Source organism: Chiloscyllium plagiosum, chromosome 28 (genome assembly GCF_004010195.1).
Source record: "Chiloscyllium plagiosum isolate BGI_BamShark_2017 chromosome 28, ASM401019v2, whole genome shotgun sequence".
Taxonomy (NCBI): domain Eukaryota; kingdom Metazoa; phylum Chordata; class Chondrichthyes; order Orectolobiformes; family Hemiscylliidae; genus Chiloscyllium; species Chiloscyllium plagiosum.
In genome coordinates this window covers 26,860,819-26,877,846 of record NC_057737.1, presented here as the reverse complement: position 1 = coordinate 26,877,846, position 17,028 = coordinate 26,860,819, and the positions used below count along the sequence as shown (strand labels likewise).

The following is a 17,028-nucleotide window of genomic DNA, read 5'->3' as shown; positions in this document are numbered from 1 at the left end:
CTTGTCCACAGAGGCACTCCTACCTTCCTGTAATCCCACCATAACATCTCCCAGCTAGAGCCATGCTCTCGGCCCAGACATTACAAAGTAGAGTAAATAAATGCCAATATCTTATAATACAGGAGTTAAAAGTAGGCAACCTGCTCATCCCCTCCATACTATTACCTAGGGACGCTTAACAAAACAACATAAAAATATATAAAATTACAAAATTCCATCCCAGCAAATATTAAGGAACAAAAAACAACTCAGAAACATCCCCCAATAATCGGATAAACCAAGTGAGTTATAGACAAAAGTCAAAAGAAAGAAGAACAAACACCCCCCCAACCCCCAAAGAAGGATGGAAAAGAGAAAGAGGGGAAAATGAGGAGAGAAAACAAAATGGGGGCAAAATAAAGTCATTATCCATATAGTTCAAGTCCCGCATTCTATTTGAGAGCATCCAAGAATTCTTTTACCTTTTCCGGTGATCCGAAGTTATATACGGATCCTCCATGACTGAAGTGCAGTGTTGCTGGATATCACATAGAATATTGAATATTTAAATCCCTCAGACCCTTCTTTACCTCATCAAATGCCTTCCTCTTGCGAACCACAAGCGGATAAAAGTCCTGGAACAACATTATTTTGGAGGCCTTATATACCATGGCATGGGGATCCTTCCCCAAAACCCTGGAGGCCTCCAGCAGCATTTGTTTTACCCTGTAATGTTGAAGTCAAACTAGGACCAGGCGGGGGCACTGGTCTGACCCGGGCCTGCGCATAGCAACCCAGTTGGCCCACTCAACCCACACCCAGCCCAGCTCCGACTCGAGCTTCAACAGCTGTGGGAGCCATTGCTCCAAAAAAAAATCAACAAGCTGGTCTTCCTTCTCCCATTTGGGAAGGCCCAGCAACTGAATATTTTTCTGATGACCTTGATTTTCGAGGTCGTCGATATGTTCTTCCAAGGACTGAACTCGGCATTCCAGAGCCTGGACCTGACCCACAGAGAATTCAGCAGCGGTCTTGGAGGCCACGGCTTGTTGCTCCTCCTCTCCGACACGCTGTCTGAGTTTCTTGATCTCTCAGCCATGCTTCTGCAGCATGACAGAGTTCGACTCCCATCTGGACCGGGTCTCCTCGATGGTTGCATCAATCTTCTCTCAGAGCATAACGAACTCCGCGATCAGGCTCGCCTCTGCAGGTAAGTCCCCTGGGGTGGGGGGTCCCTGCTTGTTGTGAACTTCGTGAACCTATGCCTTTGGTCATTTTAAAATGCATCAAACTGCTAAAGTTTGATGCAGAATGACCAAAGCTGCTGGGAAAAAGCTATTGTAAATAATTTAGCAAGTGAGGTGAGGGTGAATACCTCACTTTGCCTGGGTACTGGGCAGAGCTCAGCAGACTCAGACCTACTGGGTCGCCACCATCCTGGATCTCTGGTAAGCTGCCTTCTTGAATTGATGCAGTCCTCTTGGTGTAGGGTTACATTCAATGCCCTGAAGGAGGGAATTCCAGGATTTTTTGATCCAGTGATAGTGAAGGAACAGTGATACATTTCCACGTTGGCGTGGTGAGTAGCATGGAAGAGAATTTGTAGGTAGTGGTGTTCCCATGTATCTGCTGGTCTTGTCCTTCTAAATAGAAAATCCAGGCAACTATAGACTAGTGAGCCTGGAAGGAATCTTTGGAAAGACAAGGACTGATTAGGAATAGTCAACATGGCTTTGTGCGTGGGAAATCATGTCTCACTAACTTGATTGGGTGTTTTGAAGAAGTAACAAAGAGGATGGATGAGGGAAGAGCAGTGGATATAATCTCTATGGACTTCAGTAAGGCATTCAACAAGATTCCTCATGGTAGACTGGTGAGCAAGGTTAGATTACATGGGAATACAGGGAGAACTAGCCATTTGAACACAGAACTAGTTCAAAGGTAGAATACAGAGGGTGGTGATGGAGGATTGCTTTTCAGACTGGAGGCTTGTGACCAGTGGTGTGCCACAAGGATCAGTGCTGGGTCCACTGCTTTTTATCATTTATACAAATGATGTGGTTGTGAACACAGGAGGTATAGTTAGAAAGTTTGCAAATAAAAGCAAAATTAGAAGTGCAATGGAGAGTGAAGATTACCTCAGAGTACAACAGGATCTTAATGGGCCAATGGACCAATGAGTGGCAAATGGAGTTTAATTTAGATAAATGTGAGATGCTGCAATTTGGAAAGGCAAATCAGGGCAGGACTTATAATGGTAAGGCCCTTGGGAGTGTTGCTGAACAAAGAGACCTTAGGGTGCAGGTTTGTAGCTCCTTGAAAGTAAAGTCACAGTTCGATAGGATAGTGAAGAAGGAGTTTGGTATGCTTTCCTATATTGGTCAGGGTATTGAGTACATGAGTTGGGAGGTCATATTGTGGCTGTACAGGACATTGATTAGGCCACTGTTGGAATATTGTGTGCAATTCTGATCTCCCTCCTATTGGAAAGATGCTGGGAAACTTGAAAGGGTTCAGAAAATATTTACATGCATGTTGCCAAGATAGGAGGATTTGAGCTATAGGGAGAGGCTGAATAGACCAGGGATGTTTTCCCTGGAGTGTTGGAGGCTGAGGGGTGACTTTATCAAGGTTTATAAAATCATGTGGGGCATGGATAGGGTAAATAAACATCCCTGGGATGGGGGGGGGGCAGAACTAGAGGGTATAAGTTTAAGGTGAGAGTGGAAAGATTTAGAAGGAACCTAAGGGGCAACTTTTTCACACAGAGGATGGTATGTGTATGGAATGACCTGCCAAAGGAAGTGGTGGAGGCTGGTACAATTACAATATGTAAAAGGCATCTGGATGGGTATTTGAATAGGAAGAGTTTAGTGGGATATGGGCCAAGTGCTGGAAAATGGAACTAGATTAAGTTAGGATATCTGGTCAGCATGGACAAGTTGGACCAAAGAGTCTGTTTCCATGCTGTACATCACCATGACTCTACAACTCTATGTCTGTAGGGTTGGAAGGTACTATCTAAGGATCTTTGGTGAATTTCTGCACTGCATCTTGTAGACAGTACACACTGCTGCTTCTGGGAGTCGGGGGTGGAGGGAGTCCATACAGTGTTTGTGGATGTGGTGCCAATCAAGTGAGCTGCTTTCTCCTGGATGGAATCAAGCTTCTTGACATTTGTTGGAGTTGCATGCAATTAGGCAGGTGGAATGTATTGCAACACACTCCTGACTTGAGCCTTGTACATGACTTTGGGGAGTGAGGAGGTAAATTATTTGCCACAGTATTCGTAGCCTCTGACATGCTCTTGGAATGACTGTGTTTATTTGGTGAGTCCAGTTAAGTATTTGATTAGTGGTAGCATCCAGATGTTGATGATGAGGAATTCAGAGATGGTAACATGATTGAATATCAAGGGGCCCTCACTAGATTGTCTCTTATTGGAGGTGGTCATTGGCTGGCATTTGTGTGGAGTGAATATTAGTTACCACTTGTCAGCCTAAGCCTGGATATTATTGCATTTGAACCATGCATTGCTTCAGTATCTAAGGAGTTGCAAATGGTGCTGAACATTGTGGATTCATCCCACTTCTGACTTTATAATGGAAGAATGGTAATTGATGAAGCAGTTGAAGATAGTTGGGCCAAGGACACTATGCTGCGGAACTCTTGCAGAGGAGTCCTGGAATGAGATGACTGACCTCCAACAACCAAAACTACTTTCATAAGTGCTTGGTATGACTCTAATCAGCTGAGAGTCTTTCCTGATATCCATTGATTCAAGTTTTGCCCAGGCTCCTTAATGTCACACTCAGTCAAATGTGTCCTTGATGTCAAAGGCTGTCACTTTCATATTTCCTGTGGGATTTAGCTCTTTTGGCCATGATTGAACCAAGAATGTATTGAGATCAGGAGCTGAGTGACCCTGATGGAACCCAAACTGATATATTTAAGGGAATACTGGATAAATGTATGAGGGCCAAAGGAATACAAGATGATAGATGTGTTCAAAATTCGATTTCATCATCTACTTATAATACCTGAAACTTTTCATGGACTAAAATGGATTCCAGAAAGTACAAAACATGAAGCTGAAATGACTACAGTAGTCAGCTCTCAAAGATTGAGGCAAACATCATCAGAACCATGTCTGATTAACAAAACCATTAGCACTGAACTTGCAAATTTTATCTAAAGACAAGGAAACTAAGCAACTGAGTCAGTGTCAATGAATTCCCATGTTCTGTTTAATTTACAATTGTATACTTGTATTATATATTACTAAATTAAAATCTCACCTGTCAGTTGGCCAGTTTTGAAAGACGATGGAACCAGACTCATGATTATACATTAGACTATATTTCAACAGCTGCTTTTGAGCAGCACAGAGAGAAAGAATCTGTACTGGTAACAGAAAGGACTGAAACTCTCCGTCTATCTTTTTCTGTGCCTCAAAAAACAGAGCTTAATGGAAAGGTAAATTTGAAAACCAACCATTCACTGAAATCTAAAGGCTGTCTACCAACTGTACCATTATTGAACATACCAGACAAAAAGTAAACAACTGTGGTCTCAGGTTAAACATTCTAACACCTTAAGGTCTTTAAAACTTGTCTGCTTAAATTTATTAGTGGTGCTGGAAGAGCACAGCAGCACTAATCCAGAATCTGGTTTCCAGCATCTGCAGTCATTGTTTTTACCCTGCTTAAATTTATTAGCTGTTGATGTATATTTGATGACAAATTTTTTAAATTATTTCTTGGGTTTACTAAATAAAATGTCCCTTCACTCAAGAAAATACTGCGAGTGGTTCCTCCATTATAATTCAATTAATTTCATCTTCAGTTGACATGCCACTTACTAAAAGAAATAAAAATATTTATTAGGACTGCCCAAAACATGCTTAGAAAAATGGTAGTCCATTCCCTCTCCTTTCTTGGTCATAATCTTAGATGAAGACTTGGCTTATGTGATATCAGACCTGTTGGGCCGAATGCAATGCAAAGTACAGAAACAGGTTAGGATTGAAAAAGACCAAATTTCCACATCAGTGACAACAAGGCAAGAAGCAGACCTTTTGGTGTTCTAGCTTCTGGTATTTTGCATATACATAAAGTAACTTGCACAAGACTGAGCTCTCTGGCAATAAGTTCCATGTAGTTTATGAGTTTGCAATCCCGCCAACTCCAATGGGACCATGAAACAACATCACCTTCTACAGTTGGGGGAATATCCACCTTTCAATCGAAGATTCCCCACGACTGTGGTTGACAGGATTCTCAGCCGTGTCCGACTCATCTCCTCACTCCTTTTAAAACAGCAATTGGGTTCCCCTGATCCTCATTTACCACTCCACCAGCATCCACATCCAAAACATCATTAGCTGCCATTTCCACTACCACCAGTGGGATGCCACTGCTACACACACATTCCCCTCCCCTCCGTTGTCAGTCTTCTGCAGTATCCATTCCCTGAAAGGACACTCGGTCCACTAACCTCCCTACACTCCCATAGCATCTACCTGGGTAACCGCTGAAGGTGTAAGATCTGCTCAATTACTTACTCCTTCCTCACTATCAAAGGCTCCAAACACACCTTCCAGGTGAATCAGCAATCACCTGCACTTCACTCAATCTAGTCTATTGTATTCACTGCTCATATTGTGCTCTGTTCTACACTGGGGAAGCAAAGCATTACATTGACCACTTTGTGGGACACCTATGTTTCTCTCCAATTAGTGGGCGGCACGGTGGCACAGTGGTTAGCACTGCTGCCTCACAGCGCCAGAGATCCGGGTTCAATTCCCGCCTCAGGCGACCGACTGTGTGGAGTTTGCACATTCTCCCCGTGTCTGCGTGGGTTTCCTCCGGGTGCTCCGGTTTCCTCCCACACTCCAAAAATGTGCCGGTCAGGTGAATTGGCCACGCTAAATTGCCTGTAGTGTTAGGTAAGGGGTAAATGTAGGGGAATGGGTCTGGGTGGGTGCGCTTCGGCGGGTCGGTGTGGACTTGTTGGGCCGAAGGGCCTGTTTCCACACTGTAAGTAATCTAATCTAAAATGACATGGAGCTACTGGCTGCTTGCCACTTCAACACACCACTGTGCTCCCTGGCCAACATCTCTGCCTTGAACTTACTGCAGGGCTCCAGCGAGCCTCAGTGCAAGCTGGAAGAACATCCCATTTTCTGCTCAGCGACTCTGCAGCATTCAGGACTCAATATCAAGTTCAATCGTTTTAGAACCTGAGCACCTTCCTCTATGTCCTTTACACACCTCTGCGGGCTAGGCCCTGTCATGGGTGCTTTCTACACAGTCAACCCATTTTCACCTGCTAATAGAAAATCATAGATTCCCTACAGTGTAGAAACAGGCCCTTTGGCCCAACACGTCCACATTGACCCTCCGCAGAGTAACCCACCCAGACCCATTCCCCTACCCTATTATTCAATATTTACCCCTGACTAATGCACCTAACCTACACATCCTTGAACGTTATGGGTAATTGGGCATGGCCAATTCACCTGACCTGCACATCTTTGGATTGTGGGAGGAAATCAGAACACCCGGAGGAAACCCACCCAGACATGGGGAGAATGTGCAGACTCCAGACAGACAGTCACTCGAGGGTAGAATCAAATCCAGGTCCTTGGCATTGTGAGGCAGCAGTGCTAACCACTGAGCCACCATGCCACCCAATTGATGGTCCTCATTAGCAGCTTTTCTTTCCCTCAGTCTTACCAGTATCCATTCCTTTGGCTGTTCAACTGCTGTTCTGTCGCTCTGGAATCCACCTCTACCTATCATTCACTCCCTCCCCCTTCCCTTTCCTCATTACCCTGGTCTTCAGCATAAATACTACCTTCTCCTAGCTGCAAGCCGTTCTGAAGAACAGTCACTGGACCCAAAACATTACTCTGCCTTTTCTCCACAGACCTACTGAGTTTTCCCAGAAATTTCAGTTTTTGTTTTGAACTTCTAGGATTTAATGTGTGGCCATCATTTTTGATAATCCACATTTGAGATGTATTGGCTTTATTATAGCCCTCAAATACAATGGGAACCAGTCTCGTATCAACTTGAGCATCAGCGGTTACAATATCAATGGGAGACTGCTTGAGCTTTCCACATGTTGGCTAACCATTTTTCCAGATGCTGGGTTCTAGAAAGGATGAAGGGCTGATGAAGGACTTTTGCCCGAAACGTTGATTCTCCTGCTCCTTGAATGCTGCCTGACTGACCTGCTATGCTTTTCAAGCACCACACTCTCGACTCCCTCCTGTTAAATCTTTAATCAGTTAGAAAGAAGATACTGGTTTTGATTGATTAAAATGCAAATCCCAGAATTTATCTGAAGTCATTGCCCCAAGAGAACTCAAGGTTTTATCAATGTATAAAAGAGGTGATATCTCAGGTCAGATAATACATTTTTGGTGTGAGGCCTTGTTTAGAATTTGTCTGTGTCTTAATCTAGAGTCAGACTGGCTTTGTTTACAAAGCAGGATTTTATAAAATACCACACTGACTGACTGTTTCTACAAGTTGTTTGTTTTTCAAATAAACTAGAATGCATCTGCAAACTTATATGTGTGTGAGTGTGTCTGAAAGAGAAAGGGGCAGAGAGAGAGTGTGTATGTGAGAGTGTGTATGCGCTTGTGTGTGTATGAGAGTGTGCATGTTTGAGAGAGAGTGTATGTGTGAGAGAGGGTCAAAAAAAAAAATTAACAGCTTATCACCATGTCTAACTTCTGGGTAACCATATAACTCAGTCAGCTCAATCTCACCCTGAGCCCCAAGCAAACCTTTGACCCCCCAATTCTCCTCCTCTCTCCCTGGGCTGACTAGACCTCAGCTCTTGACTTCACCTTTGACCCCCCCAACATGCCCAACCACTGTCTTTTCCACAACCCCCACCACTCAAATCAGCCCCCAACAATTAGACCGTCTCCTGCCCAGACTCGATAACTGCCCATCCAGGTGACCACCATCCAGCTGCCACCCAATCGCCTTACCTCAGCCACCCAACACTTTCACTCAATCATCTATTCACTGATACACTGACACACTAACACACTGAAAAGCTGTTTAACTATTTCAAAGGTTTTCAGTTTGTGTTAGTTAGTACATTTGCCATTCAATGCCACAAAACAAGACCCTGTTTCGTTCCTCCTAACCATTCAACATTATAAAGAAAGACATCAATATCAGGTATGCTACAGGTTTCTCATGAGGCCAGTTTGAAACTTCCAGCTGCAATGCAAAGCTTGTCCTTGTAAGACAAAGTAGGAGGGGAGGAGTAATCAGACCATGACTGCAACCATACGGAAGAGCCTGTCGATAGTCTTCACTTTAACAAAATAGGAAAAGACGTGGAAAAGTATGTTATAATTGATGATAGTTGTTTTAACACGATGTTGCACTGGAGACAGAGTTTTATATTTCATTCATCACTTTCAAAGCAGCACCACTTCTTGCAGTTTATTTGAAAAGATATTAACTTTAAATTGACTTTGAGACAAACCTTGCTATTATCGTTGATCTTTATGAAACAGTTATATTTTAAACGGTCTGTAAAGTAAAGTATCATTGAATTAGTGATTATAATCCTCATAATAAATTTACTCCAAGATAAACACAACTGACCTGCTTCTAATTGCAACAGAAACTTAAATCCAGGTTTATTGAAAAGAAGGTGCACATGTTGACATTTGGACACAAAGGAGGAGACAGCTGGATTGGTTGTCTACGGACTCAGGGTGGAATTTTCCCAGGTCCTGAACGATGTAGGAAATAGTGATATGGATAGGATAATACAGCAATCGTGGAAATGTGAGATTCAAGATGGCAAGAAAATGTCCAAATTTCCACATAAGGTTTTAAAAGCCTGATGAGAATCTTGCTAGTAAGAAGCAGGGGAGAGAAATTCAGAGCAGGTATTTGGTGGCTGCAGCTTACTGGCATCTTCTCCAGGCACCTATCCTGGCCAGCATTCAATAGTCACTACATGCCACTCCATCCATGAAGATTGGTATCTCCCAGGCACTAGCCTCACCACATCATCATGGCACGTTTCCAACTGATTCATAATACAGTTTACTTCAATCTGGCACTTTGGAGTTCACTGGCACGATTCATTGCAATGCTGTTGCTAGGTCATTTTACCCACAGGGATAGACATCCATCTCATACATCAGAACAGGTTGGAGATCGGGGCTTTTAACGTGCTTTCTTAATGCTCACTGACTTGGATGCTCACAGCATCTCTTCCTTGCTTTTTTGCACATTGTCATCTCATTCAGAATTTACAGGCTCACAAAGATTCAGACTTGCTTTGTCTATTAGCACAGGTACAATGTCATTTTTGCCAGAAATGATCAGTCAGTGGGGTGGACATGTAGCATGGTGCCATACTCCAACATGATGTATCTGCAGTGTGTACCAGTAGCAAACAGACTGAATGTACTTCATTCAAATGGCCATGACTCAAAGGGGAGTACTCGTTAAGGCCATTCAGGTCAAGGGGATCTGTGGTCAGTTAGCAGACACTAGCACAATCAGTGAAGGACATTATACGATAACTGTCCAAATGCTAGGATATGGTCATTTGGCTTCTTGGGTCATTAAGTTCACTAAATGGGCCATGATTAGTCCTACAGGATACATCCAACAAATCTGGGGGTTAGCAGTAAGTCAGTCAGTGAGCTGTACTGTCAGTCAGCAGTCAGAGTGGTCCTTCCAAGTTGATCAAGGGAGTGCACCAAAACCAGTGGGCTACTGGCAGTCTGTTCGCTGAAAGTCAAGGGACGTTACCAGGAGGCATTTCAGTGTTGGGGAAGTCAGTTTTGGGGATTGGAGGCAGCATGCTGGGATGTGGAGGGGATGATAATTGTGAAGGGAGGTAGCTAACATATTAACATACGAGTGTGGGACATAAGTGTGGGAGAGGTAGGATACCATAGGAGTGATGGGGGCAATTGACTGTCACCGCCATCATGGCTTTGATGGGGGCACATTCCATCATGATGTTTGGCAAAACTCAGTTGTGGCATGGGGCTCAAGGAGTAAAGCGGGGAGATTAAGAGTTGAATAAAACAGTTTGGTGGGAAGTGGGGAGCCTCAAAGGTTGACAGGGAGTGCAAGACAGAAAGGAACATGACAGTTTGTGAGCTCATCTAGATTGGCAAGTGGAGCCTGCAACTCAATCCATGAAAACACACCCATGGTACCTTCGATCCTTGTCCACCTGCAATGTCCGATTGTAAATGTACAATAGAAATAAAAAAATGGTCGCCACCAGCAAGAGTAGAGTAAGTAGGGCTTTTGTCTGAGGGAGCAGGCTTTACTTGAGTGCAACATAAGGCCCTCTAAGGGGCAAATGCATTAATTGGGCACTTACACAGTCTCAGTTACAAAGAGGTCTGTAGCCACTGAATTCTGCACATGAATCTCATGCAGTAACCAACTGCATCAACTAAAAATCCTGGCCACTAACATTCTTAACCATGTCATGGATCAATTTGAACTGATCAAAATAATAGCTATGAAGCAGAAGTAATGTCAGGCAAGCTACAAAGTTGCACCAACATTCCACAAGTCACAAACACATTCCAACACCTCTCATAGTCTGCAGAAAATCCGGGAGCTGTCCATTTTACATGTTGGACTATAATATTTCTTCACCATTACCTTTTATACAATGCTGCTTTGCTTGTGTGCCATATAACCCAAGCACACTGCTGTTGTCAACTGGAACACCCAACAAGGGAATGTGATTGAGGATTTGAAATTTGAATTTAAGCTATTGTCAGGAGCAACAAATATATGCAAGCTTTTATTAATAATATAATGGAGTTTTAATATAAAATAACCTAACAAAATGGTTTCAGGATTAATACTGTGCTGAAATGGTTGAAAGCTGCATTCTTGCTTTGCTGAACTGGCTGAATTAAAAAGATAAAGCAGACAATGAAGTCTTCATAAAATGAATCTGAAGACATTAACTGACTACTCTGTCTAACCTTGAACTTGCAAGCATGAGACATAATGTGTGCGAGACAATACTGTTTCCCAGGAAATATCATTGGATTAACCTGTTGTCCATTATGTCACCTTGTTATTTGATTGGTTTTCCTTTGTAATTAAGGTTGTACTGTATCTTAAGAAACATAAAAATGGCTTATTGTTCAAATTCAATTGCGCAGTTTTCTCCAAGGAACACAGAAGCTGTTAATCTCTGTGTTGCTGGACAAACCTGGGCCCGACATCGTAATAAATGGTGAACCTTGCTGAAATAGTGATTCTTTTGACAGATCTCAGAGCCAAGAGACCCCTCTTTGGGGGTCTAGATCTTCATGATGAATGATTAGAATCTGTAATAGACACAGCATGGTACAGAGTAGGAAAATAATGTTCATCAGAAGAAACATCCTGCAGCATCCTATACCACGCTCGAGACAGGACTCCTGTGGCAGCCACTTTCAATGGAATGGTGTTGGGTGAAGTCATTACTCATTAAGTTTAAATGTATTGATGAGAGCACCTCTGTTTAAACCCGCAAATGCAGCATTATGGTTGTTTGTCCATCACTTTTCCTGTTGTTTGAAACAAATTAATATTACAAACTGATGGAAGCCTTTGCAGCATCTGATGCTATCTCATTCAATAATGACAAAGTTTTATATTAGTATCGGCACGAAGTAAAGAACAGCTATTCTTCAGTCAGGAGTAGAAAACTGAGGGTTCTGCTGGACCTGACTGTCCATGGCAGCTGCCAGCCTGTCCATTGAGACAGCCAGATGTATGCATGCCAGAGGTAGCATGGTATCAACATCATGGTGGATTCTTCCAAACTGTTTACTTCGATTTAGTTTACAGAATGCATCTGGCAAACCTGAGTGCTGCTTCTGTGTCCATTTGTGCCTTTTTAGGAACTTACAAATGGACAAGGGTCCTCTCCTATCTGGGGCTATGCTAGTACCTGGTCTCTGACAGCCCTCTGCCAACCAGAGGCCTGGCACATTTCCTCCTCAGCCAGCTGTGGGAATGTGTTCACCAGAATGTGCTCTCATCTTTAATCTAGCTAAAGTAGCCAGAGGTGTGTTAGTATCTGAGTAGGTGGAGGGATCTAAAGACAGCCTTGCTGGTGCATCCTCTAAAGGATCTGTGACTTCCTCCTCAGAGGCAGAGGAGGTGGTTTTGACGAGGGGCGGGATTTCATGCTACTGTCTGTGTGGAAGCAACTCATATTCTCAGAAGGCAAAAGAGAAAATGAATTGCAAAATAGGACAGAGTTTAGCTAAGATAAGAATATATGCACAGTTGCAGTTAGCAGTGCAGCACGTAACAGCCAATCTTACTTTATTGTCAGGACATGAAGGTTTCAGGATCACCACATGTGTGGCCATTGTCTTCTCCTGCAAAGGTGAACATTCTCTCTTCATAGGAGGTAAGCAGACCAATATCAAGCGCTTCAATACCAACCCTGGTCTTATGTCCTACTGTGGGCTATTTTATCTTGCACTGAAACAAGGGCAGGGAATGAATGAGATAGAAGTGGTTGGCACACATTGGTGCTGGGCAGGGAAATGGTGGTGAGGTGTCCCGAGTAAATGACCAGGATACACAGAGGGCAAGAAAAGTTAGTTATTTGGTGGGGAGGGAGTAGGAATAACTGAGGGACTATGGACACCACTCCGACCTAGGGAAAAAAGATCAGAGCAGTCTGGCAGGTTCTAGCACCATGGTCCCATCAGTGTCCCAAAGAAAAAGAGCCATCCTACTATCCACCAACTTGTCAACTAGGATCATGTTCCTTTAAATGCCCCCATAGCTGAGTGTTGCAACTGAGTGGCTTACTAAGCTAGAGGACAATTAAAACATTGCTGTGGCTCTGAAGTCAGATGAAGGCCAAACCAGGTTAAAATGGCAGTTTTCCTTCTCTAAAAAGCAGTAGCAAACCAATTGGATCTTTACGACATTGGTTATTTGGTCACTTTTAGGCTCTCATTTAATTTCAGATTTGTGAATTCACAAAATCACCATCTGCAATTGTGAGAGACAACCCATGCCTGCGAAACACTAGCCCAGGACTCTGAATTACTAAGGTAAAAACAATGACTGCAGATGCTGGAAAACAGAGTCTAGATTAGAGTGGTGCTGGAAAAACACAGCAGTTCAGGCAGCATCTGAGGAGCAGTAAAATCGACGTTTCGGGTAAAAGCCCTTCATCAGGAATTCCTGATGAAGGGCTTTTGCCCGAAACTAAAATTATAGTTACATATTTAACATGTTTGTAATAGGAAATATTCAGTTCTACATCCAGGCTACCATCAAATACAATTACTTTAATCCCTACCGCAGCTGGTGTTTTGGACATCATAGCACCAATTTGCTGGACAAAATAAAATAAAAGTAGTTTCCGTCTTAACTTGCCTCCAATACATTCTGCAGGGCAGTACTTCTGAAAGATTCGACATTACTTTTAGGGTTTTTTTTCCCCATTTTATTTAAAGCTACCTTCAACTACCTGCTCCCTCACCCACCACCGTGGAAACCTGATCAAATTTACTAAAATGTTCAACCAAAGTTTTGGGTCAGAGATGCATATTAATATAAACTTCCTGTAAAATTAAAATACAATGCATTGGTTAATGGAGACATGGCATATAGACTTAGATTAGATACAGTGTGGAAACAGGCCCTTCGGCCCAACAAATCCACACTGACGCGCAACCCACACAGACCCCATTCTCCTACATTTACCCCTTCGCCTAACACTACGAGCAATTTAGCTCGGCCAATTCACCTAACCTGCATATTTTTGGACTGTGGGAGGAAACCGGAGCACCCGGAGGAAACCCACGCAGATAAAGGGAGAACGTGCAAACACCACACAATCAATCAGTCACCTGAGGTGGGAATTGAACCCGGGTCTCTGGTGCTGTGAGGCAGCAGTGCTAACCACTGTGCCACCCACTTGTCCTTATGTATTCCGCTATACTTCAAGAACATTGTAAGGGTAAAGTCATCATAGCTCTACTGGATCATTAGAGAAATGACTGGTGGTCATTTAACCTGAGGGTCACCATACCTTCAGTGAGGGGAGAGGTTGAGAAGTAGAGTCCTTCATGGTAGACTCTGCTGGTGTGGGATTGAACCCATACTTTGGTATGAACAGACCAACTGTCCAGCCAACTGTCCAATATTACTACCTACCATCCTCCAGTAAGTAAGACAATTGCTGTTTTCCATCCATAAACCAACTTTTTCTTTGTCTGGACTGACATTGGCCATCCTATTCTATGAGCGTCAATTTGATTAACCAGCTTTTTAGGTGATAAAACAAAGAACTCTGGATGCTAGAAATCTAAAACAAAAGCAAAAGTTGCTGGAGAAACTCAGTAGGTCTGGGAGTATCTGTGTGGAGAGAGTTAACATTTGGGTCGAGTGTTCTAAAGAAGGGTCACTGGACTCGAAACTTTCACTCTGCTTTCCCTCCAGACCTGCTAGCTTCCTCCAACAATTCTTGTTAATGCATTTTATGTGATAGCTTGCCAAAAGCTTTCTCAAATCCACATAAACAACATCCACTGCAATCTCATCCATCTTTGCTGCTACTTCAGCAAAATGTCAATTCAGTCAGTCAAAAAACAATCTGGTTTTCATACAATCCGGGGGCTTGCTTTAATTAACTCTACATTATGAGAAAACTGGTGTTAAACTGCTCAACCTGCAGTTATTATGGGAATGTCCTTTCTGCCTATTTTGAAGTTGGGGGAGGGTTGTCAGGTTTGGTACTTCTCCCACTATCCAGGACAGATTTGAAGATCTATTTCCCCTCCAACCTCCATTAGTGATGCAGGATGCAAACCATTCTGACTCTGACTAGGTTACTTACTAACTCCCGAAGCTAAGCAGATTCTGATGGAAAAATTCTCCAACAGAAACATCACCCCGGACTGGAGACTTACCTGCTCCCAAACTGGAGAAGGGCAAACAAAAGCTCAGGACCAACAAGACAAGGGAGTACATTCTCTCGCCCCTTTCCCCTTCTCTGCAAGTTCCTCCTGTGCCAAAAGTGAGGGATGCAGTGGATTTGCAGGAACTGAGCGCTGGCTGTCGCCTGGGGCTTTTTAATGTCTGGCCCGGACAGTCAGAGCTGCCACAGGATGCCGAGCTCCTCCCCCTGGATCCACCTCTCAGCAGATTCCCTCCGAATGGAGCCGGTAACAAGGCTCAATGCGGGAGGCGTGAGTGCTCTCAGTTCTGGGTACTGGGGCTACACTGAAGGCATTTCACATTCAGCTCCCCCCCCAGTGGGATGGTCCCTTCCTCAGTTCCCAGGAGTGAGAGTGAGCTTGGATAGGGGATTGCAAAGGGCACTTATTTAAACTAAAACATTAGAGAGTAATTTTGCTTTCTTAAAACTAAGAAATCTTCAATAACGACAACAAGTTAAAAGGTGATTTGACTGCCATGACCTATGAAAATGCGTAGCAAAAGCAAAGCAATGACCTCGGTTTTGTGTTGTAACCTTTGGACCAAATTGCCATTTACTGTCAAGTGCAAACCAGGTGTGGTGCTGGGACTGGGGACGGGAGAGGCTATTAACAGAGTTGGTGAGAGGTAGATTTGTAGAAACAGTTGAATGTGATCTGAGTACATTAAGAGTTCATGTAGGATGAAAGGTGTTTAATTTTTAAAATATTTTTTATATTTGGGGTTTGGAATTTAAAATAGTGGCATATGGGTGTAGGTTATATTTGCAAAGGGGTTTCTTCTTTTGAAATATATTTTTATTAAAAAAAAGGAATATTTACTTTTGAATATTAAAACAAATACAAAACCAAACAATTCAAACTGATATTAAAAAAACAAACCTGCTAAATATGTAAATAAATATCAACTAATAACTAAGCTAACAAAAAAGTCTTAACAATAATAATAATGATAATAACCATTTGCAGCTCAGTAAAACAAAGCACTAGTCCTTGATTATTGAATGCACAAGTTTATACATATTCATATGTTCATAGTTCTTTCCCTCTGGATACCAGGTTCATTACATAGAATTGCCATGGTTATATAAAGACTCTTATTAGTATGGTGGACAAATCTGTACATGGGTAGTCCTTGTACATCTGTACAAGGGCTGCAACGTCTTATAGAAATGCACCATACTCATAAGAAGGTCCAAGAGGATGTGCTCCATGACTAGCTTACGCCAGTCCGCCAGCCCCAGGGGATTTTCCGACACCCACCTAATTAGAATGTTCTTTCTGGTACAAAAAGTGAGGATATCGAAAAACCTTTTTTTGTGTGCATCTAATGAAAGTTAATTAACAAAGCCAAGAAGAAGAGATACCAGGTTCATCTCCACCTCTGTCCCCAAGGCCTTCTCTATTTCTCCTACCACAGTGCTCCAGTACTCCCGCAGTCTGTGGCAGGACCAAAGACAATGAGCAAACGTGCCCATGCTCATTTTACATTTCGGACACACTGGAGATTTAACGAGGCGGTCTGGGGCCAGATGGACCCTGTGGAGAATCTTCAATTGCAAGACATGGGTCCAGTTGCAAATCGAGATCCTTCTTGCATTTTCCCAGATATCCTCCCATATTTCTGAAGTCCAACTTCCTCTCCTAAATTCTACAAAGACATTCAGTCATGTCTGAGGGACCCTCTCCCAATAGATTATAAATGTTGCTAACAGATAATTTACTCTCAGCACTCAACACCCTCTTCTCCTTCCAGACTTATAAGGGTCAATTAGAAGTGTGGTCTCTTTTTGTGTGAAGTTTCTAATTTGAAAGAAATAAAAGAGGTCCCAAATGGGCAATTCTGGGGTTCGGAGTTTTCTGTTAAGTCTGCTCCCCGTCCAGGTGAAGAGACAGCAGCTCACCGTGTGCGAGCGCCCGCTCCCCCGTCCACCTCCACCCCTATCCAACACTGTCCCCCCATCCACCCCCACCCCTCTCCAACACTGCCCCTCACCGACCCCCAGACTGGCCCCCATCAAACACCTTCCCCCACCCACCCCTAGACCACACCCCGT

The 17,028-nt window shown here is 43.2% G+C and overlaps 1 protein-coding gene across 1 annotated transcript in view; it reads left to right on the top strand.

Annotated features, from left to right (window-relative positions):
• The first annotated feature begins 941 nt into the window (after window positions 1-941).
• The window catches only part of LOC122564216 (lysophosphatidic acid receptor 3-like), a 28,609-nt gene continuing 12,522 nt past the window's right edge, over window positions 942-17,028 (top strand). The window contains exon 1 of the mRNA XM_043718912.1: window positions 942-1,189. Coding sequence (XP_043574847.1) covers window positions 942-1,189 — 248 coding nt within the window. The remainder of the gene's footprint in view (window positions 1,190-17,028) is intronic.